At 41.3% G+C, this 23,360-nt stretch overlaps 1 protein-coding gene across 2 annotated transcripts in view; it reads right to left on the reverse strand.

The window, feature by feature from the left end:
* The window catches only part of LOC137174023 (phosphofurin acidic cluster sorting protein 1), a 70,006-nt gene that overhangs the window by 8,043 nt on the left and 38,603 nt on the right, over nt 1-23,360 (reverse strand). Inside the window, exons 3-21 of one of the 2 annotated variants that reach the window (XM_067579006.1) lie at nt 22,376-22,465; nt 20,596-20,721; nt 15,092-15,236; nt 14,912-15,003; nt 12,855-12,932; nt 10,535-10,594; nt 8,393-8,553; nt 7,414-7,507; nt 5,685-5,765; nt 5,306-5,427; nt 2,733-2,868; nt 2,252-2,356; nt 2,060-2,166; nt 1,275-1,429; nt 940-1,050; nt 748-850; nt 603-645; nt 445-487; nt 203-341 (exon numbers count right to left, since the gene is read on the reverse strand). In XM_067579006.1, coding sequence (XP_067435107.1) covers nt 203-341; nt 445-487; nt 603-645; nt 748-850; nt 940-1,050; nt 1,275-1,429; nt 2,060-2,166; nt 2,252-2,356; nt 2,733-2,868; nt 5,306-5,427; nt 5,685-5,765; nt 7,414-7,507; nt 8,393-8,553; nt 10,535-10,594; nt 12,855-12,932; nt 14,912-15,003; nt 15,092-15,236; nt 20,596-20,721; nt 22,376-22,465 — 1,991 coding nt within the window. Of the gene's footprint in view, nt 1-202; nt 342-444; nt 488-602; nt 646-747; nt 851-939; nt 1,051-1,274; nt 1,430-2,059; nt 2,167-2,251; nt 2,357-2,732; nt 2,869-5,305; nt 5,428-5,684; nt 5,769-7,413; nt 7,508-8,392; nt 8,554-10,534; nt 10,595-12,854; nt 12,933-14,911; nt 15,004-15,091; nt 15,237-20,595; nt 20,722-22,375; nt 22,466-23,360 lie in introns of both variants that reach the window. The other variant, XM_067579005.1, reaches the window with a different exon arrangement.

Genomic DNA, 23,360 nt, shown 5'->3' on the forward strand with positions numbered 1-23,360 from the left:
CAACATTAAAGCACTGCTTATACATGAACAAATTATTAAATTTACATCCAGAAATAGATTATTTAAAATCTAATTTTTATATTTAAACCATTTCACCACTAAAACCTCTTGGGTAAAGTTTTGAGGGTTGATGGAGTGTATTTACATTGTGGTGTTGGTGCTTTTAGGGTTTGAGGATAGTAATTTAAGTAAAAGTCTTTACCCTTGCACTGTGAGAACGCTGCCCATGGAGGGGGAGGAAGGTGGCGTGGCCGCCTCTTTGATCCCTGTGGGGGAGCCGTGGGAGGGGGGAGACGTGGAGGGGACGGCCAAATTCACCGCCACGCCCTCCTCTGTATCTCCTTGACAACCATGAAACAGAAACAATGTTATCACATTATCGACAGCTACATCACATCAAATTCACTTTTGTGCTCAGTTTGTGAAATAAGTTCAAACACTCACCTGTCGGAGAGGGACCGGACTCGATCAGACCGACCTTCACTACCTGGAAAACAAGCAGTGATGTCAGCAAAATATCTGAATGATCACTTTGTTTTACAACCACCAATTTTTTGGGGAACCGCACTGCAATCACCATGCAAAAGTGAGTAAACTCTTACCCCAATAAAAGGAATAAACTTCTGGTAGGAGTCTTCATCTCGCCTGGAAAGAGAGCAAAAGAATTGCAGTTAATTGCAACAATCCAGAGAGTAAAAGCCGTTTCATGAGATGGTCTGGCTCGTGTAGGTTAGCGTCTGTACTCACGTCCTGTGTTTGCAGGTGAGCATGGCCTCAGCGATGGGGAGCTGGTGTGTGATTGTGGAGCCGCTGATGTATTGGGAGATTCTTCCCGCCACATCCAACTGGTCTGGAGACGACAAAGAAGAAGAAAATTCACTCTCCGGTACTGATTAAAATCACTTCTGAACAGAGGTTGCCTGTATTTATCTGTCTTACCTGTCTGCGGCGGCTCAGAGCGGCTGAACACGTCTCTCCATGCTCCGTCCAGGAAGGAGGAGCTGTAGCGGTTGTCAAGGGCACCGAGATGCTTGGCAACTGGATGGGAGCCTGATGGAGAGGACAGAAAAATGTTAAGGGGAGGATGGAGTGGATGGAATTGGATTAGCACAAAAACAAGAAAGTATCCCTCATAGAAGTGACTTTGTGTAATAGACGTCTGAATAAATGAACAGACAGAGTCACTCCCCAGGTGGTTCCCCCAAAATAATAAAGCCTTGCTGAGCCTGCAGGAGCTTCTTAATCACCATGGAAACACCAGCTGACTCTCTTACCCAGAGGCACCACCAGGAAGCGCATGTGGTTGAGCCAGTCGGACGTCTTGTTAGCGAGCTGAGTGACGAAGAACTGCAGGATGGCTCCCAGGTAACTCTGGCTGCCCACCGCCGCCACCTTCACCGCTCTGGGCATGGACGAGTTACAGTTACAGCTACAGGGACGGAGAGAAAGGGAGAGAGAGAGAGAGAGAGGTGTCAATGGTGTGCGGATGAGCAACCAATGGATCAGCCAGTTCGGAGCTTTATCTCATCCATCGAAACCTTTGAAAACACCTAGAGGACAAGTACAGTAAGCAGTTGAGAGGAGACAATAACAAGAGTTAACAGCCATGTTAGCGGCTCTGTCAGACTGTACACGGACACAGCTGTGCTCTGTGCTAAATGCTTACATGCTCACAAAGACATCTACATTTCCTCTGTTGTGTCTGTCATTTAGGTATAATGTTTACCTAGTTCACCATCTAAGTTTAGTGTGTTAGCATGCTAGCAATTGCTAATTAGCACAAAATACAGATGAGGATGGTGGGAATGTGGAGGATGGAGAGAGACGGAACAGTGTAAGGAGGGAAGTGTTGCTCTGGCAGAAGCAGAAGTTAGCGATATGGAGGCATAAGGGCAAAGAGGAGGAAGAAAGAAAGATGCGGAGGACGGAGGAGAAGAAGAGAGAGGGGTCAAACAGAGGGATAGAAAACAGAAAAAAAGAAGATGAGTCATGCTGCAAACCAAAGGATGCAATAACTCTGAATGCGTGTGAATATTAGCTTTTCAAAAAAAATACTCACAATTTCTGGATGCGGGTGAGCACAGCGGACAGCACCGCCTGGATTTCAGCCGCCGAACACGTGCAGACCACCGGGTGTCTCTGTACCTGGAGCTGCTCCGCGACATACTGCAACAACACAATCGAATCAGTTAAGACGTACGATGACAAAAACCTGACAAAATGTCGCTCGCTTTACACCGCACGGCCTCACCTGCCCCTGCCAGTCGGTGCCATTGACCAATATCAGGCTCTCCGGGAGCGCAGAGTCCGACAACAAGATCTGGTTCAGCTGGTCGTACACCGCCTTCCTCAGGACCTACACACACACACACAAACACACATGCTGAGTACATAATCCCTCCGACAGCGACACATTTTCTCTTCAGATGACTCATTGGGACATACATAATTCATTTCTGAGCTCCAGGCGAGTCATAGATTATCAGGAAGCATGTATGTTCTCTACTTTGGGGAAAAAAAACAAGAGCGGAGCGGGTAGAAGAGGACAGAGAACAAAGGCGGCTTGTTTTTTAAATCCCTCTGAGGAAAACTGCAACATGCTGATTTATTTCTGTATACTAGGTTAAAAGGATGCAGTAGTTTATGATAACTGTAAGATCCTGGAGAGAGAGAGAAGTCTTTTCATTAAAATGCCAACTCTGACTGAGAGTTGGCGTGTTTCTGTCTCGTACCGGCGTGCTGTGTCCCAGCTCCGGGGATCTCTCTGAGTCTGAGCTGTTGGTCCGTTCGCTCAGAGGTTTGGACAGCTGTCTCTCCTTCATGGGAGTGCTGCTGCGTTTCAGTCTTGGGGTGTGAGTTCCATCCAGTCTGAGGGAAAATAGGACAGTGTAGTTAAAACGGATTCAGATTAAATCATTGATCTCCAAAATTTTCAGTTTTTAAAGGGAGACAGTGTGTTTTTCGCTGAGCAGCGGCCCCTGTGGCCAAACGTGGCAACTACACGACAGCTACACATTGAATTTCTCTTTATTTTCCAAGATTTTCTTAAAGCTGGAGTGCTTTTGTCCCCTTTTGGCAGTGAGAGTAAAGGGAGGGTGCTCGGCTGTGATTGCCTGAGTACAAAGACGTTACCGGGACGAGGGGAAGACGTTTCTCTTCATTTGAGAACGTTAACAGTGAAGTGAGACTTTGCTGTTGGCTTTCCGACTCATTTTAAAAAAGATGAGAGAGAGAGAGAGAGAGAAAGAGAGCAACTGTGGTCGAGTGAACTAGAGGGTGAAAGAATAGAGGGAGCTCTGGTAGCAAGAAAGCCATTGAATCAGAACAATGAAACACTATTTTCTAATTGTTTCACAGTGGTTAAAGCACAAACACGCTCACACCCCCCCACTCAACCCTGTGGTGGTGTGCTGCACCACCTGATTTGGTTTGAATCGGCCGGCCTGACAGGCATGCAGCACCCTGAATGACAGGCACACAGAGAGGGCTGGTAAAATGTTTTGATGGTCCACTAGCCCAAAAACATATATTTTAACTGCCCACCTGCCCACCGTGATTGTCTCATTATACCCGATGACCAGTACATGCTGGCCGTAACCTACTGTTGCGGCTGTAAAACGGTGGATAAATTGTTTTAAGCGTCACACAACCACCTCACGAAATGACTTGTTTCACCATCAGAATTTGATCCATTCCCTATCCCCTATAATATTTGTAAAGTGTAGAAGAGCCACACGATAAACAGCCAAACAGCCAGTACAGGAATGTTGCGCCCGCCATGAGATTTAAAAACTGCGTATGCTGTGAAATACAGAGTTTATCTGGCAGTGATAGACTTAGATCAGCATTGTGTCAACTCGTTTGGCAAGGGCTTAAATGTAACAGACGTTCATTTATATGTAAAAGTTCTACACTGCAGGTTTAAGTCAATTGCTCTAAACCTGCATGAATCTATTTTTCTGGCTACTCAGGGGAAGTAGAAGCTGTCACCACAACACTGACATAGTATCACCATAGTGATAATATGTCAGTATAACATTTGGTGTATCACAGTCATAGTGATACACCAAAGTTATTATGGTGAACTACAGGCAAACCTATTTACAACACCCAGCAGATACGGAGCAACATTAGCATTCTTTCAGAGTCTTACTTCTGGCAGTCACTCTCATTTTAGCTCTGTTTTGGTCCCCACCAACTTCTGAGGGAAATATGTGGCTCCTTAGCTGCTAAATGTTCTACTATATTCACAAGCTAGTCGCTAACTTTGTCTGTTGGTGCTGGTCCGATAGTGTACAGCAGGCGTATCAGTGCTTTGTCACTAAAAATAGCTGCCTGTTGCTGCTTAAAATCAAAACAATGAGCTGAAAGACGCTCAAACGCTCCCAAGTGCTGAGAGGAACTGCAGGGCCCAATAATAATTACCTGTAGGTGCATCACTACAAACAACACCCGTAGCATAAATAAAGTGAAGTATTTATGCTACGTGTCTTATGTCTATCTAAAGGTTGCTAACATTAGCCACTATAAACTACTGGTCATACCAGACCAAGTGATCACTGATGTGTGCGGTTGGCTGAGGTCAGAAGTGTGCTCTGTTGCACGTGCAGTGATGGAATGTAAGTACAATGTGTGTACATTTACTCAAGTACTGAAATTTAGTAAAGTTATGAGGTACTTTTAGTTTACTTCAGTATTTACATTTTATTCCACTCCACTACACTTCAGAGGAAAATATTGTACTTTTTACTCCACTACATTTATTTCACTTTATGTTTCAGATCAATGTTTAATTTTTAAGACAACAAAACACAACAAAATCAAAGAGTGTGAATACATTTTACAGACACTGCATATCTGTATACAGTACCATTCAAACGTTTGGACACACTTCTCATTCAAGTGAATGGTACCGTATATAATAAATATAACACTGAGTACTTTTAATACTTAAAGTAAATTTTGCAACTAATATGTAAAATATGTTTACTTAAGTAATATTTTTAATGCAGGACTTTTACTTGGAGCATTTTTATGCTGTGGTATTGCTACTTTTACATAACAATCTCAATACTTCTTCCACCACTGCACACCTATAACCACACTCAACAGTGATGTCACAGGGTCCTGAAGTACACCTGTACATCACCTGTCGATAAAAAAATTTTCAGCGGGTGGCAGAGCTGAAAGACGACGACAGTAAGTGCTTGGTCCCCAAGATTTACGCCTGAATAAATAAAAAAACATGCATGAATGAATGAATGACTAAATTAAAATATCTGTTCTGTTTTGTGTAGGTTGGTACCTCGGTGACGGCATGGTCTGGCTTTCGCTTCTGCCGCTCTTCAGGGGTGTACGGGGTTTCTCTGCCACTGACACCGTAATGCAGGGGCCCACCTCAGCAAACAGCTCCTGATCTGTTAGCTCCTACACACACACACACACACACACACACACACACAGAGTCACAAAGACAGACTGTCAATGTCAAAGAAAAGAGATACAGACAATCCTAAAGCCATCTTTCCTAACAACTCATCACTTTTTGTTTCTTCTGGTCTCTCCGTCTCTCTCAATCTGTCTCTCTTTACAGCAGATGGCAGTGATACCCTCTCAGACTGATATTAACACACCATTAATTCTCTCTCCTTCACACACACACACACTCATTAGCAGAGTCGTACCAGTGTGTCCGTTTCAGACAGGGCCTCCTCCAGGTTGCGGCTGCGTGAGGGTTTCATCTTCTCCAGAGGAGGCTGCTCCCCCTGCTGGGAAGACGAGGGAGCAGCAGTCAGTCGACACGCTTAATGAGACTCATTATTCAGTAAATAAAAAGGAACAGAAGTCATTATGCAGCCGCAGTGCTCAGCTGTAGGCAACAAAACATCATAACTAATCTTAAATAACAGCAGTGATGTACAAGAGATATTATTTCTCTCCTGTACTCGAGGCGTTTCATTTTACATCACACTAATAAACTGGATTAAAACAATTTCTTAAAAAAATGAAAGCAGCCTTTTCCACTACAAACAGGTTTTAGGAAACGTGCAGACAGCAGTCACAACACTGAAGACTCATTTCAGTATTACTTTGAAAGGAGGAACTGCAGCCGACGGTGAAAGCCATTCAGTTCGGTGAGATCAGGCACATTTTTTTTTTTTATTGAGCAGATATCAACTGTCAGATTTTATAGTTACCAACTGCCTCCCTGCTGGGATGATTTATAAGGCTTCAGATTCAGAATATTTACCACATCAATGTGGAGTCACTTGTTTTCAAGTTTGCGCCGCCACTTAGTACAGTTTTATGACTTTATTATCTCACTACGTGTGCCAGTGAGAGGCGCTTACTATAAGGTTGGTGTTTTATGAATACATTTTATTGCGGACCTATTACGACAACACTGGATAGTGACCAAAGAATGCCTAATAGGTATGAGGTGTGGAAACCGCAACCATGACGCATAAAATGTTTTTATTTGAATAGAATGTAGAAAGTACACACAAAAAAACAACAAAATTATAGTATCTAAGGAGAAAATATGTTCAATAAAAACAATAAAGATGCAATTTCTTACTAATACAGCTGAGGAGAGTCTTATGAATCTCCTCAATCAAACTGAATCTGAGGCAAAAAAGCTTAAAGTTTGGTTTAGTTTTAAGGTTTTGTTCTCTTAAGAGACAGGATCCCAACCTTTTGGGCTTCTTATCCATTAAAATAAGGCTCTATCTACTAGCGACCCTTCATCGCAGATTACATATGTCTCCAGGTTGTGATCAGTTCAGCCAAAAAGTGATTATTCTTTCCCATATTTGAATACTACTTAGTGGCCTGGAGAGGTATTATTATCTACTAATTCACAAGCAAAAATGTAATTTAAAGAAATGTCATTTAAAGTAATTACTTGTATCTGCTTTTCTACACTGATGTCTCATGACCTTTCAGATTTACCTTGGGGTGTCCTGACCTGCCTGCTCTATATAACGAGTTATGACACAACGTAAAGCCTTTCAGGAAACTGTGATGAATAATGCTGACAGAGGTTTTTGACTATAGCAATGCCATTCATAACAAAAATAAATTAAATTGAGCAATGATTCATTTGCAGGAAATCCTTCATTCAGCTTAAAACTAACACTCCTCACCAGCTGCAGACTTTTATGCAGTCATAGCAGGTGTGTACTGCACCTGTACTACATGTCTTTTGTACACAGTCTTTAATGAAGTCTGGTTGTAAAGTCAAGACGCCCTCTGGGGACAATAAACATTTTACTGTCAGCTCCCAGTGAGGCAGAGGGGAAAATAAAAAAACAGGTTTTTTGTTTTTTTTTTGAGAGTCACATGAGTGAAATTTCTGCTGGCACTGCAGCTGCAGCTGCTGCTGCTGCTTCCTTGTGCGTCTGAGTTACTCACAGGGCTGAAAGTGTCTCGGCCCAAACTGCCCTTGCTGTTCAGACTGCCGATCTCCGTCTGGGAGCTGGACTGGGACATCCCCTCAAAGAACGGCCTGAGCACACAAACATAAGAAAACATTATTCAAATAGTGTTGTGACTGTATTTTTTATTAGTGGCTTCCAGGACTTACTTAGACATAATATACTGTAATAGTGATTAAAAAAATGAATAAGAAAAACTGGACAGAGCATCTCATCATTAACTCAAGAGTCACACAATCACATTTATTTGAATACTATAACTTTCACTTCACTAGTTTAAAAATACAACCTTACAGTCCTTTATAAAAGCTACTGTACACTTTTACAAGAGTGCATAAAAGGGAAATGAAAATGACTGATTTCACTACTGTTTTGGGGCTTTTATTTAAAAATAAGCTTTAAAGATCCCATGAAAAAGACACTCAAATGCCTTTTTGGCCCATCCTATCAACCTGCCTCACTCTCTCCATAACTAACAACATCTTGGTTTACACATTAGCTCGACCCCTAACTGACCCGTTTCAACGGGAAATACATGACTGTAAAAAAGTGATGATATAAATTTACGGGACCTTTGAGTTTGAGGCAAACAGACTATCACTTGTAAATAAGGACAGTGTGTGAATTTTATGTTATTTTTTTTAAAAGCTGGTAAAAGGAATCATTATTCTGTGTTTACAGCCTTTAAAGTTTTGATTCACATTCCAGTTTTGATAAATTCAAAGTAATTTGACCTGATTCTGGCTCATGTAAAGCTTTTAATGTGTGACTGCAATGCACAGTTTTCACCAACAGAGGGGGCTCTGACTTATCAATGCAGAAAATGTGCCTTTCTCACTGTAGCACGTATGTGTAAGAGAAGCAGCACATCCACCTGCACTGGAGTGTGTGTGTGGTGTATGGTAAGTGTGTGTGTGTGTGTGTGTGTACAGTGATATTACATCTATGCTTGTTACCTTAGCTTAGGTTTGGGTGTGCTGAGGATGCTGTCGGTCTCCTCCATCTCCGGCCCGCTGTCGCTGGGATTGTACATCTCCAGACTGTCGTAGAGCTCATCCAGGTCTTCTTCCACTTCCTGGATCTGCTCTCTGGACACGTGCTCCAGTCCAAAACCCACCTGGAAGAGACACAGAAGTGACCAACAGACTCACACACACAGAGTAATGCAGACGCTGGTTGTTCACACATAAACATGATGAAAAAAAAAGTGTCAGAAATCCACTTTTCTCCTTTAACCGAACAGCGTGAACCCAGTAGAGGGGAGATCCCAACAGCGATGCTAAACGCAGCTCGCTGCCAATTTTTCCTGTTGACATCAAAAAGTACCCGCAAGGGCTCGGGCAAGTCTGAGATTTCACAGACGGCGGAAAGTAAAAGTGAAAGAAGTGAGATGTTTACATGTCTCGCTGACCTGTTTAATATCAGAGCGAGTCGGAGAGCTAAGCCAAGCTTCACATAATCAGAGTACATGTTTAACTGGGATGCTGCGCTTGGATAAATGTGTTTAAAATGGAATTCCTCATGTATATAAATAGAGACAAGTGCTAGTAATAACACAAAGGACGCACCACTTCTGCTTTATGCTCTCTTGATGTTGACTCCTCAACTTGGGAGACCAAGAACAGATCCAGCACCGTTGTTCAATTTAAACTGGTAGAGTCCTGAGATAATGTGACTATAACGACACTTTACATTCATATGCTGTCAGTCCTGTTGGGTTTGTGTAAAGCTGCATTGTCCAACAACAGTGACTCATGAACAAATTTAATTTATTAAATGTGGATTGGCTACATTAGTCTGTTTGATAAGATAAGCACTGATAACAATTCAGCATATTGGATTGGTGCAACACTAAGTAATACCAATAAATGTAACATAAGAGTATTGACATATATGTATTTATAAAGTGTACATTTGTGGAAATGTATGTCTCCATTCAAAGCACTGAAGATGTGGTGAATTTTAAGGTGAAGTGTCACATGATCATATTAGTTTTTGTTAAATTTGACTTTCTTTTAAACGCTAACAGGCTGGGCGTCATGTGACAGTATTACAGATGTTTTGTTTCGTTACAACTTATCTCTTAGTTTTGTAGTTTTGGCCATCAATTCTATCAGTTAACTCATAGTAGTAATTGCTGAAATCTGGGAACACGACTGCTCAAAACCTAAAAACAAAAAGTGTGTGCACCCGAAATGTCGGTAAAGATCGCTCGCACGCAACTACAGTAAATACGGTAGATCAAAGTTGACCCTGGAGGCCGTCTGTAAACTGTGACGGATGTTTACGACGCCGATAATTTTACTGTTCTACTTTGTATCTCTTTCAAATACATTTAGCTAACCTGGGGGGTTGTCACTGTGTTCACAGATCTCAGCAGTTTACTTAATATTATAACATAGAAATGAAGCCTAAAATGAGGAAAATAACATTGTAACAACAGTAATCATAATAGAAGCTTTAATCCAAGCAGAATTGGTTGTCAGGAGATGGTATTAGTAGTACCAGTGACAGAAATAATGATAACAGGGGTACAAATGGTAGCTTTGGTAGAAGTAATCTCATTTTGGTTGTTAAAATGATGAATCATGGAGGCAAACGCTCGTGTAAACTTCACAGAGAAGAGAAGCACCCACACAAACGTCAAGTGTTAAACACAAAATCACATTCAAAAAGGAGAAACACACACACACACACACATACCTACACACAAATGAGACTCAGATCTAGAAGTGTGAGCAATGTGAGAACTAAAACGCACATCTTGGTTGATGGAATCACTCCACATTAAAACACACACATTTCTGTTCTATTTTAATCTACAGTGGGTTTTTTTTTTTTTGTTTTTTTAGCCATTCGCTGAATCTCAGTTGTTCTGCCACATCTCTTCCCACACACACACATACACACACACACACACCGCTATCTGTCTTCAGAGCTTCACCGAAATACGTGTCGACTTCGGCAACACCTCTGGAGCAAATATACACTTTGAACCTCGCACATGAAGTGAAAGTGAGGACGCTAAAGGTGATGTAAGCGATGTCAGGAGGAGGGGGGGGGGATAAAGCCAGGTGGAGAGAAAAAACAACTCCTACCTCATCAGTGACTTTAAACCTTTTCAGCAAGGCGACAAACTTCTGCTTGATGTTTGGTTGCTGCGGAGAAAGAAAATGGAAAGAAGAAAACATGACACTCAGGAGATGGATACTCATATTTAAGTGTGTGTGTGTGTGTGTGTGTGTGTGTGTGTGTGTGAAGGGAAGTATGGCGCAGAAAGTGATGACAGGAGCAAGACATGGGAGTAATTTCTGAGCTCACATTTCACGCTTGACGGCTCAAAACAACAGCAGTTAATGGATACAGGACGTATTTCTGTTTGTCACATAAAAGGGAAAAAGTGTTGCCCACGCAGATATTTCTGCGCAGGCTGAGGTGCGACTGTGTTATTAAACTGGAAAAACGTGAAAGCGAGTGTGTCATTGAGGTTATCAAGTCAACGCCTCCCGGCACAGATGTTCGAACGAATAAGTACAAAGGATTGTTTATTAATTTAACAAGCCGAGTTGTTTGAAGAGGAAGCAGTACAAAGCCTGAAATGATTAAAAAGTGACTGAGCGGTGACTTTTTAATGATTTACTGAAAAAGACTCGAAATATGACTGTTAGCTTCTGTGCAATTACAAAACTTTGTCAAAGTTGCTAATTACCATATTCTATGTTAATATTTTATAAACTTTACAGACATGAAAACAAACCCTGAATGTGACTCCGGCATGTTGCACATCTCATTAACACGATGTCTTTGGCATGAAGACGTTTAGCAGTTGGACCAGCTGTCTGTTGAAAACTGCGATACCCAATAAAACTCTCTGATAGCGAGTTCAATAATGTGATTGAAACTATTCTTTTTTTTTTTAAATCAATGGTTATCTTGATAAATAAAAACCGGGGACAATGAGAATTAAAAAAAAAAATCAATAATTACATTTTGATTTTAAAAATATAATCTGAAGTGCAAATATGTAGATTTACTGTGTTTTTTACTGTAAAATCTGCAGCTCATTTGCAGTTCCTCCCAACTTTTCTCGTCACTGGAGCTGCAACAATGATTAGTCGGTTCATCAATTAGTTAAATAATTTACTATTTTGATAATAAATGAATCAGTTTGAGTCATTTTTTAAAAGAAAAATGCTAAAATTATCTGGTTCCAGCTTCTTAGAAATGCATATTTTCTGGTTTCTTTAGTCTTCTATCATAGTAAACTGAACATCTTTGGGTTGTGAACTGTTTGTCTCAACAAACACAAGGTCAAATGGTTAATTTGAGGTCAAATGGTTAATCAGTTAACCGAGAAATTAACGTTCATTAAATAATCATTAACAGCAGCTCTGCTCTTCATCACGTATTACCAGAAGCTCTCTGGGGTTTCCGAGTCATAAGAGGTTGTTGTTTGGTTGTAAACTACTTTGGTAAGTCCCCACCCAAACAATGTTTTCGACAGATGGGGAAACACTCTGCATGTAAAGTTATTTTTAGTCATAATCTGTTAAAAAAAACCCAAAAAAAACAAAGTGTCTTTCATCAAAAACATTTCGTGATTTGAGTAGTTGTGGAGAGCTGTAGAGCCGAGGTTGTAGGGATAGAAATGATGGTTATTGTGCGTGTGTGTGTGTGTGTGTGTGTGTGTGTTGTCCACAGGCGGTACTGTTGGGGAACATCAATGACAGTCTGACTGAGACCTCCACAGGAACGCTCCATTAATAACCTGCTGATACAAACTCCAGCTGCTGCACACACACACACAAATACACCACTTTCCTTATGCCACATTGCAGAAATCACTGTAATTTCCAGGGTCGCTGACAATTTTGTGTGTTAATCTCTATCCTTGCTGAATATGAGTGTCTGCATGTGTGTGCGTGTATTTCTATGTGTATGTGTGTGTGTGTGTGTGTGTCAATCCATCCCAGGAAGCAGCGAGTGTTATTGCGGGTGCTTGTGGTGAGTTGTCTCAATATTTTCCTCCCAGGAAAATTGGCCTGAATTACAAGTATTGAGAATGAGAGGGAGAAAAATGGATTTATAGAAAAGCTCAAAACAAGTGAGGGAGGGAGCGGGAGAGTGAGAGTGAGAGAGAGAGTGAGAGGAGGAGGAGGAGGAAGGTTGATTGAGGTGAGGCAAGAGGCAGAGGAGGACGAGGGAGTAGGGGTGGGGGTGGGCTGCCGAGTCGATTCAAATTTATTTGAAAGGGTTTTTTTTCCACAAAGCAGGTCCGCTGCAAAAATTGCTTTACAGAGAAAACAAGCAGGTATGTATACAAATCCGGAGCGACAGAGAGAGAGAGGGACGAGAGAGGCTGGATGGATGGATGGATGGATGGATGGATGGATGAGGCGAAGGAGGTGTTTTTCTTACCCTGGTGATGGCAGCATTGGAGGGGAGCTTACGCCTCGGCTTCTTCTTCCTCACCTCCTCCTCTTCGTCATATAGATACTTTTAGAAAAAGAGCGAGACAAAGTGGCAGACAGAGGAAGAGAGAGACAGAGAGAGAGAGAGAGAGAGAAAAAAAGGTCACATTTAAAACACACACACAGTTATGCAGCAGCACTAAACCGACTTAAGAAACAGAACTAGACACACAATACAAAAATTTCCTATCAGAATAAAGTGAGTGTGTTAGACGCATTAAAAGCAACAAATATTTGTGGTTTAATAAACTGGGTTGCACCATGAAAACAATCAGGAATGTCTTAGCTGATAAAGATCTTAGTAATGTGTAAATCCGTCGCTAGGAAACAATGGTGGCACCATCCAATCAAAAGCAATCGATCCAATAATGGAAACTAGAGGATGTTTCAGGGGAACAAAAGGCTTTATCTTGGTCATATGTGCATACATGGAGTAAATATGTGAGCTTATGAATTTGTACTCTTTATTCAGTTGATTGAGAAGGAAATATTTTATATTTATAATATAAATAATGCAACCAAACCAATGTTATATGCTAGTTTGGTCTAATGATGTTGCTATACATTTATTTTTGTAATTTAGGGTATATAGTGGTGTGAGATGTGATTTAATGGTAGCAAATCTAAAGATGTAATCTTTAATGGTAGTAAAATGCTGCTTAATTAAGGTCAGCCTTCATATTTCAAGTCTAATGACATCATCGTTGTTTCAGGTATACATGGACCATATTCTATATTACCTCTATACTTTTGTCAGTTGATTCAGTCAGTTATGCCTGGCAGGTATAAGTGTAATATCTCCATATAATCCACTGTTTGATATTCAACTCAGAGCCAAGCTGTCACCAATCTCTGCAGCACCTGCACTGGAAATGTGGATAAGGGTCCGCTAAGCCAGGCCAGGACGGATTAACCGGAACATGTACATCCCTCTTTGTGACAGTATCTTGCACCGATAATAACAAAAGTAAACACATGGAAAATATTCCTTCCTCCAATCACAAATCCCTCCGAAAAGCACAAACAAGCTTTCACAAACTATCCTTTGAATAAAAAGGAAATCCCGCCCTATCACTTGGCTCCAGGTACTTGTTTGTAGCTACTTCCTCGAGTATAACTCTGCATGAGACTTTTAAAAACAGTTTTAAACCTACTACCTCACTAGCAGACATGAGCTTTTTGTTTTCTCCATCCTTCTCCCCCTCCCTCCTGATGCTCAGCTTCCCTCCATCCCTCCTTTCAGTCTTTTTCAATCCGGCCCCCAAAGCCTTGTTGCTCCCTTCTTATCTCTGTATGATGTCTGTTTGCTCCTTTCACTCTCTCCTCCAATCTCTCGCACCGATGGGCGCCAATTCCCCTCACACCCCGGGAGAGACGTCACACCCTCTCTCTCATAAGCCGAGAGAGAAGGTGACACAGTGAGAAAAAAACAAAAAAAAAAAAAACACAAGCTGATGCTCACAGCAGTCTGTTTGTGTACGTGTCCCCTGTTCAAGTGCTGTAACAGAAGCGAATGAACATAAAAATGGGGCAAAGACCAACAACCTGTTCACTTTGTGCAAAACATACTTTCTACAGTTGCTTTTTTTCTTGGCTCTAAATGTAAATAGTGTAAAGTAGATGTGTTGCACTACTAACTCAGAGTAGACACATACATTGTAACAAATTAATGGAAATTATGGATGTAAATACAATGTAAATAACCTGATTTTAGCAATTATCACGCTTTGTAAAGCTTTAAATGTCAATAATTTAAGATCTGTGATGCTTTTACAGCTTCAGAACCACACACAACCTAAAAACAACCTAAAACATAAACATTTATTTATGACATTTCAAAAAGTTACTGTAATATTTAAGCAAAAGACTATTGTTGAGAACTGCAGCACTCTCAACAGATGCTAGCATAGAGCTATAAGCCATGCATTATAGGGCTAATGAGGGCAAATTGATATAAGAGGGCTTGAGTAACAAAGAGATGAATCAACTATTATCCAAACACACCTGTCCATGAATGGGGTCATCGCTGCCCTCCTGTTCTGATGAGTAGCTCTCTTCTTCCTCTTCGGAGTAGTTGTCGATGTCCGGGGAACGATCTGGAGACGGACGAGGAAGAGAATTAAATAATGAGGACAGAACGACAGAGAGAGGAGGACAAAGGTGAGATGAAAAACCTGTCCTCACCAGACATCTTGGCTTTGGGTCCCTCGTGGTCGATCGGCTGGCTGGACAGGGAGTAGACTCTGACCTCGGCGACGGGCACGGAGGCGTCCTTCAGCTGGCTGTGGAGCCCCAGGACCTGGGCCCCCTCGCTGGGATGCTGCATCACCTGGAAGGAGAACAAAAAAAAAAGGTTTTCCAGACATATTCACAAAAAGACACAAGTGACGTCAAGAATGATGTCAAGAATCTCAAGTTTATGGATGTTGGATGTATCTTCATTCAAACGTTTCCTTCAGAAGACATTTTCATTGTTTAGTGATATAACAATGGATATGATGATCAAATATGTGCCTTTATTAAGAAAGAAAACCACATCATCAAACCAATATGCCTCTTTTAAGACCAGGGAGATGATATTTGAGATGTGTCATGATAGAAAGGAAATCCTAGATGGTATCTAATCTCACATCGCATGAGGATATTATCTCTAAACTGAATATTTATTGAGAAAACAGACGCATTCTGTGTCATTGACTGTCTTTTAATGAGAGTGACACTTTTGCTCCCCTGTATGGTTTGAATAAAATGGTTACAAGCTCCCAAAAGCAGCTGTTTCATTATGCAAATACACATTTTTTTCCCCCCCCAAATCGTGGTCCTCTTATACACACACAGCAGGGACAAACACTGGACATCACATGATTTAACCGGCATTAGAGGAAGAGGAGAGAGACCGAAACGAAGGTCCAGCAGACGGAGAGAGAAACACAGACAGACAGCGGCGAGCGAAGAAACGAGGGCAGACGTGAAGCAGATGTCTAGAAGAGGATGATAATGGGCTGAGGAGAAGAAAAAAATAGTATAGATAAGATAAGATAAACAAAAATAACAGTCGGGGATTAATAAAACCAAAGACTGTCACAAAAAAAGACACGTGTGAGACAGCAAACTGCATTTCTCTCTGCCTCTGCAGCAAACAGCAGCATCATGTCTCCTGTGTGTGTGTGTGTGTGTGTGTGTGTGTGTGTGTGTGTGTGTGTGTGTGTGTGTATCTGAGTGACATCCAACCTCTCTCAGCAGTCTGGTCACACTCAGTGAGGTAATGAAGTCTGTGCAGCTTATTACAGAGACAGTCTTAGCCACACTTTAAAAGGAGAGAGACATACATCCTGCCTGCTTCAGACGCTTCAAACGCTGCCAGTAGCCTTTCCAAAGCTTCACTGCGGCGGCTAATTTTAACCGTTTTTTTTCCAGTCAGAAGAACAATTATGCAAATTTGACAAGGCAAACATCACGAACACGCAATATGCATGGTTAATGAGTAACACCGGTATAATTTGGCTTCTTTTCTGTTGTCTAAACTCACCGATGGATTTACTGCAAGGTTTATCTTCTGAAACTCTGCCATCGCTTTGTAAAAATGCAGTTAAAAACCGTTGCCTTGACTCACGCGGTGCATTATGTTGAACGGCGTGCACTGGATTTTTTTTTTCCCTCTTGAAACATACTTTTATCTCAAGGATAATTGCAGCGTTTTAAGCTTGATTATTTTCACTTGCCGTTGTTAATGCGCTCTGGGATGCAATGACGAAGCATAAAAAAAAAAATTAAAAAAAAGATATGTGAAGCAGAGCAAAAATCCTGGCTAAATGGAAAACTCAAGAGATTAAATGATTTCTCAAAATCATAAAAGCATGAGCACACAATAAATGACAAAAACCTTTTAGATCCCGTTATTTTTTTTATGTAATCTCACTCACTTTTTATTTCTTGTAAAATAATGTATCTTTAGCGGTGATTTCATGGTGCGTTAAAAAAATAACAACCGGTAATAACATCGGATATTTTAACAGCTGCCCTCCTCCGCCGATGACGTCATAAATCAGGTCTTTCCTTTTTCCCGGAGATGATCTTGAGAAGGTCGTTCATGCGTTTATATCACCACCTTTTGATCATCGCTTGCGACAGATACTGAGGATCTGAGGCTACTGCAGCAATATACTGTAGCTAGAAGCCAATCAATGAAGTGCTTTATTCATAATCCATAAAATCATTGTTCAAACTGACCAGTGAAGAAAGGCCAGAACAAGGCGGGTGATATAATCTCATCCTTAAATCCTTAAAATGACATCTACTTCTTCTTCCTCATTGAAAAATCCAGAATATATCACCATTTCATGTCTTCTTCTTCACTGTAAAGTCTGTTCTCAGTGTTTGTGCACTGGAGGCTTCAAGTTTCCACATCACACTTGTGTGAGTTGAATACTGGACCACGATTGGCTCCAGATTAGTCGTGATGTCACAAATCCTCCTCGTAGGTACGCGCCTTAAACTCAAGACTGTTGATGAGCGCAGCAGATGAACGTGAAAACAGCCTTCTAGCGTCAAACTCTGCACAGTGAAGCTCAAACATCCGACTGAAGCAACAACAAGCAAAACATATTTTTCAGTTGAAGGGGGGACTTTAAAATTCTGGTTCAACAGTTCATCTCGCTGGGTCAGCGGAAACCGGCGCATCTGTCATATTACAGAAGCACGACTCAATCAAAACAACATTTCTTTGTGACTTTGGATGGAAACGTACGAACCGAGAGCCCGACTGTGTCCGTTCTAGCGTGGTATTTTTCGGACACACACACACGGGCGGGCGGGGGGGGAGCCTTCGGGCAGGAATACCTGCAGAATTTGTTCTGCACGGACTTTCATGGCGACTGTGAAGGAAATGAGTTTAAACCTGTCATGCGTATGAGTCTGCATTTGTGTCCTTTGGCCCCCCCTGTGAAGCACTTTGCAGCGAACCTGTCTGTTCGAAGAGATTCATGAATAAAATTTGACTTTATTTTTACTCTGCCAGCAGGCATCTATGAAGACATTGCTTTACATAAAGAAGTCTCTCTATCAAGACTGGCAGTTCAGCTGAAGGGTTCACAGGAAATATTTCTTTATTCATACACTCTATAAGCTTATTCTGCTGTTTTATGTGGTTTAACTTGCTCTTGATAAGAGGCTCGTCAATCTGTTGAGAATGTAAACATCCTGTGCATCAAACCTTCCTCTTGATTAAGTCTGTATTTATGTCCTTTTCTCTCCATAAAGTAGTGCACCAGTTTGTTCAAGGTGTTTTATACTGTAGTAATTCTGACTTCACTGACAGACACGGCTTATGAAAGCCACCACTCGTAAGGTAGAAGTCACATGCACACACATACACGAGTCCAGACACACGTCATAAATCACAACCCTTTTATAAAAGGCTTCATATTAAGAGAGACAGAGAACGCAAGGAGCTTTTTTGGGGCCAAAATTTAATTGAATGTTTGATTTATGGCGACGTTTATGGTGGCCGAGGAGAGAACGCCGGGCCAAAAGATCAAAATCTGAGTTTGATTCGATAAAGTGCACTCGCTTGAATTGGGTTTACATGAAGGTGAAGTAAAGGTTAACGCTAAATAAGTTTAAGAGTGATCGCACGAAAAAAACACGGAAGAATAGATCTGCATGAAAGGAAGCGTCATTATACACACACGAGAGAGGATCGCTTCCATTATTCTGATTCATATTAAATTAGGAAAACACGTTTGTGAAACACAGTTAAACTGAGATTGGATTGAAGCAGGAGGCAGTGAGGCTGGATGTTTAGGGAAATGAGGCTTTGACCGGTAGTTTGTTGGGTCAACAGCTCGGATCAGCGGGGACATTTGTCTGGCTGAATAGAACGTGACTCTGCTGACTCGACAACTCACAGCTGACTTGGCCTTAAACGTGCAGCTTAACCACCATCTGCTGCTGCGGAGATGCTTCTGTGCTAAAAATATTACGGATCTGCAGAGGAGCTCAAAGTAACGTGTGAAACTTTCTTTATTCATCTCCTTCCTTTATAATCGACCGTTAATGAGTCCATTCACTAAACACTGTGTTCCTCATATTCTAACATAAAATCTATTTATTTACAGACAAATGGAGGTGGGGGGGGTTGTGTTTTTTGTGATTTATGAGTGTTATGGCGTCCAACATACAGTACTGTGTAAAAGTTTTAGGCACTTAAGATGTTTAGATTCTGCAATACCATCAGGGAGGCATCTGATTGGTCCCAAATGTATTCTTTGGCATGACCCCAAACATACAGCCAGAGCCATAAAGAACTATTTTCACAGCGACAAGAAGAACAAGGAGTCCTGCAAAAGATGATGACCTCCACAGAATCCTGATCTCAACAACATGGAGTCAGTCTGGGATCACATGAAGAGACAGAAGCAACTTTAAATCCACAGAAGAAGAGTGGCATCTTCTCCAAGATGCAGGAACAACCGACCTACCTTGAAAAACAGTATGCAGGTGATTTCATTTAGGTTTCTTCTGTTTACTGAACTTTGTATGAAGTTAATTGGTCAAATATATAAAATAGCAAAAAAATATTTTTGTATGCATTCTCACTATACTTTTAGTGCCTTTTAGTGCACAGTACATGTTAAATAGGATGTATCATACACATTTCTAGATATATATTTATATTCTGGGGCCCTACTGGGATATCTTTATATGATTTACAGTCCAGAGAACTCTTTATTTATCTTAAACTGGCCCTTAATGCAGCCCCTCAGTTCAGCCTCTGTCTGAAACAGGCTATTTTAGCTCACATCTGCAGGCTTTGTAAACAAACGTAGTAGGAAAGATAGTAGCAGGATGGATAGTAGCTGGATTTTGACTTTCAGGGAGCATTTGTACATACGTTCACCTCAAGTTTTGGAGCTTTGACCATGTTTAACATAGACATCCAACATCATGACAGTATAAAAACAACAGAATATTACAAAAAGGCATGATATGTCCCCTTTAAACATGGTCAAAGTTGCAAAAATTGAGATGAACACTTGGACAGATGGACATCCATAAACTTGCCTCCACTCCATGTTCAGCACACCCACGAAGCAGAGGTTGTAAGGGTCTGCTTACCCACCGAACAATTGCACTCCATACTGTTTGAAGCAGGCCGACATCTTATCGACAGTGTTAGGAAAATATATCTATCCTATCTATCTATAGGGTTGCTCAAAGGCATGCTGGGAAATGTAGGAAATAACTAAGCAATAAAAAAGTAGCAATTGAAGTAGAGGAAGAAAATGAGGAGCTTTGAAGGAGAGATTCTTTGCACTTTGCATCACTAACTGGAGCTTTGTTCAGATGCCATCACGTGACCCGAGTGTGGAACTCGTTTTCCCTGTCTCTCTTCAAACAGAGCACAGAGAAACACACATCAACGACCGCAAGATCCACACTAAGATCATATGACGACACCCGAGCCGGCCTGATTTGCTGATAAATTTGCTGAGATGATGCTGAAAACTCGAAATCTAGAAAGTAGATCAAGAAATGAGCTACCATCAGCAAAAACACTCCCGTAGGCACTGAACATCAAAGACTGATGACACACTGATGAGAGTTTCAGTTAGTGGATTTTTCTTTTTAAAACTTCGATGCTGAACTTAAATGATCTGATGCTTGAGGGTTGAATCAAGGTATGATACCTCCGCCATGTTGATGAGTCCCAGGGCCAGGGTCTTGTAGCCCAGGATGGTGCGGTTCTTGTATCTCTTCCGTCGCTGCAGCATGATCTGAAGCTTGTTGGCGTCCCTCTTCAGGAAGTGTGGGTACTGCAGACACATACATATATATATATATATATATATAAGCAAACATGCATAGATACACAAAATCAGCTGACAGGAGGGTGATTGACTTGCTAGACGGGCTCAGATGCAAACTGATGATATTTGTTTCCCTGGTCATGATAATTAGGCTGATCTAACTGGCTCGTTGCGTAAGGCATCCGCACCCGCTGACCTGTCTCTGGTGTCCTGAAGTGACAAACCACTCAGTCACATCCGAACTATGACATAACCCCATCATTAAGGATCTCACCAGCAGCACTATAAATGGAACAAAAGCGACTCCTGTAACAATGTTCAAAGCCATGAAATCACTCCGCCGCCGCCGCCGCCGCCGCTCGGTATTTAATAGGCTTCCTCTCTGCAGCGCCGCCGCTGTAGAAAGTTTAATGTTTAATGTATAATGTCGGGCTCACTGCACTCGCTAAGATCCTGGGAGAGAAACTCCCTGACCTTTTAGCAGCATTTAGAAACATGGAAATTGGAAAAAGATGATGTAGAGCAGAAGAAACCCAACTGGGAATTACATTAACCATGCTCTGCCTGAATGCACAGATAGTGAATGTTACATATTCTGTACGAGGGTGCAGTGATGATGTACATGTGGAGCTCACGACATGTGACATCTATGCATCTGTGCAACAAAGACATTCGTAACGTTGGAAAAAAATAAATCCACCATCAGAAGGTGAAGCTAAAACTTGCATGACACTGGGAACATACTATGACATATTTTGAGTGCTTTTATTATAACTAATTAGAAACTGTCCTTCCACAAGGTTTTTGTGTCATTACTGTGGCCCAAAATTAATTTTTGGGTAATTTGCATTAACATTTACAAAAATGTAAATCAGCTTTGTCATCTGTAGCACCACAAGGTTGCAGGAGATAAGTAAGCCTACGAATGATCGACTTTATCTCCATCCTCATGCAAACGCTGAGGGCTGTTTTGCACTATATTTGCCTGTTTATTAAGAGGTAAAGTAGCTTTTTTTTGGTAGGAATCAAGCCTACAAGGTATTTCATGTAGAGCCTGACTGATGCAGATATGTGAGAGTAAGATATATTGGCTAATGTTAGGGTTTTGTTTTGTTTTTTTACATAGAAGAATTACATAAGAGCACCTTAAATTTGGTCATTTAAGAATTTTATGACCAAGATATGTACTGAGTTGGGACACTTTACAGTCTCTTTGGTATTTCTGTGCTGTAATTTTTTGTTTATTGGCCAACACATACGCTGATATTAGTATATCCACAACAAACTATCATCAGCTGATATTATTGGCAGCTTAAAAAAGGCAATTATTCTCCTCAGAGAATAATTCCATATCCAGTTACAGCCGTGCATCACATATGCGTCTTAACAGCTTTACAGTTATCTCGTTTTTACTTTTAGGTTCAAAAGATTTTGAGGGTGGATTTTCCTTTGAAGCTAGAGCAGCTCAGTCTCTTAAAAAATGTAGGACTACTAGGAGTTTTTCAGGGATGGAGGGTGCTGGAAGGTTCATAAAAAAAGATGCTTTAAGCTTATTTTGTTGCGTAATTCCTGCTTTTGTTTAAACAAAAAGACTACGACAACAAAGGTTTTTGTTTGTATTTGCCTGAGAGGCATCTAACCTCTCTGAACCCGTCTTTACCTGCAGGGAGAAAGTGAGCTGCAGGTCGGTCTCTGTCAGCCCCGCCGATGACAGCAGGATCTCGTTGGAGCGCAGGATCCTCTTGGAGCCCTGAGGAGGCGACAGAAGGAGAGGAAGACAAAAGAGAGAACGTCGTGAGAGCAGAGAAAAGAAAGAAGACTGTAAGGAGGAGATCACTATGAGCGTGGCCCCGGCTAACTCCAGCGGAGTTGAAACAGTGAGCTCTCATCAGCCGCATGCAGGGGAGAGGAATGTGGGAGCAAAAGGAGGCAGAGGAAGAGGGAGGCGAAGGAGAGCAAATTGACTTCTACTGTAGGAGGGAGCAGCGAGGGAAGGTTGAGCAGGTGGCAGCAGCAGCATGGAAGAATAATTAAAACAGCTTCAAGTGTATTGTTATGTGCCAGAAACGACAAAGAATTTATTTGTTTATTTAGATAAAAAAAAAAGACGGAGAGTGATGAGACACGAAGCAGAAACTGGAATCTGAAAGTGTATTGTTGTGAAAGTGGAAGTGACTTAAGGGAGAAAGTGTCAGAAATGTGTTTAGTGACCCAAAACAAATAGAGACAAAGCAAAGTACACAATGAATGTAAATGAAGCACAACAGAATAAACGTGGATCGAGTACAAACTGATTCTAGTTATGTTTTCAGGTCTGATATTAGACCAAATCCGTCCACCTACTCTTGAAGTTTATACTTTGAAGTTACAGTACGCCGTCAGCAGGCTGTCCAACTGTAACAATATTTAACTTTTAACAGCAACAAGCATTAAGAAAGAGAACTGGAAGCTTCTCTGTTCCCTCTTGAGTATGAGGAAAAGTTCGTTTTCGTTGTAAACAGAGAGGAGGAAGTGCGTCCAGATCCAATAACCTGACTTGGTAGAACAATGAACACAACCACAAAAACAGACAATGGAAAAAAAAAAAAAAAAAAGCTCCTTTTTGTGGTTTATTCAGCAACATTTAAACACCTTCTAGTCTACTA

The sequence above is a fragment of the Thunnus thynnus genome, chromosome 22, assembly GCF_963924715.1.
Source record: "Thunnus thynnus chromosome 22, fThuThy2.1, whole genome shotgun sequence".
NCBI classification, from domain to species: Eukaryota; Metazoa; Chordata; class Actinopteri; order Scombriformes; family Scombridae; genus Thunnus; species Thunnus thynnus.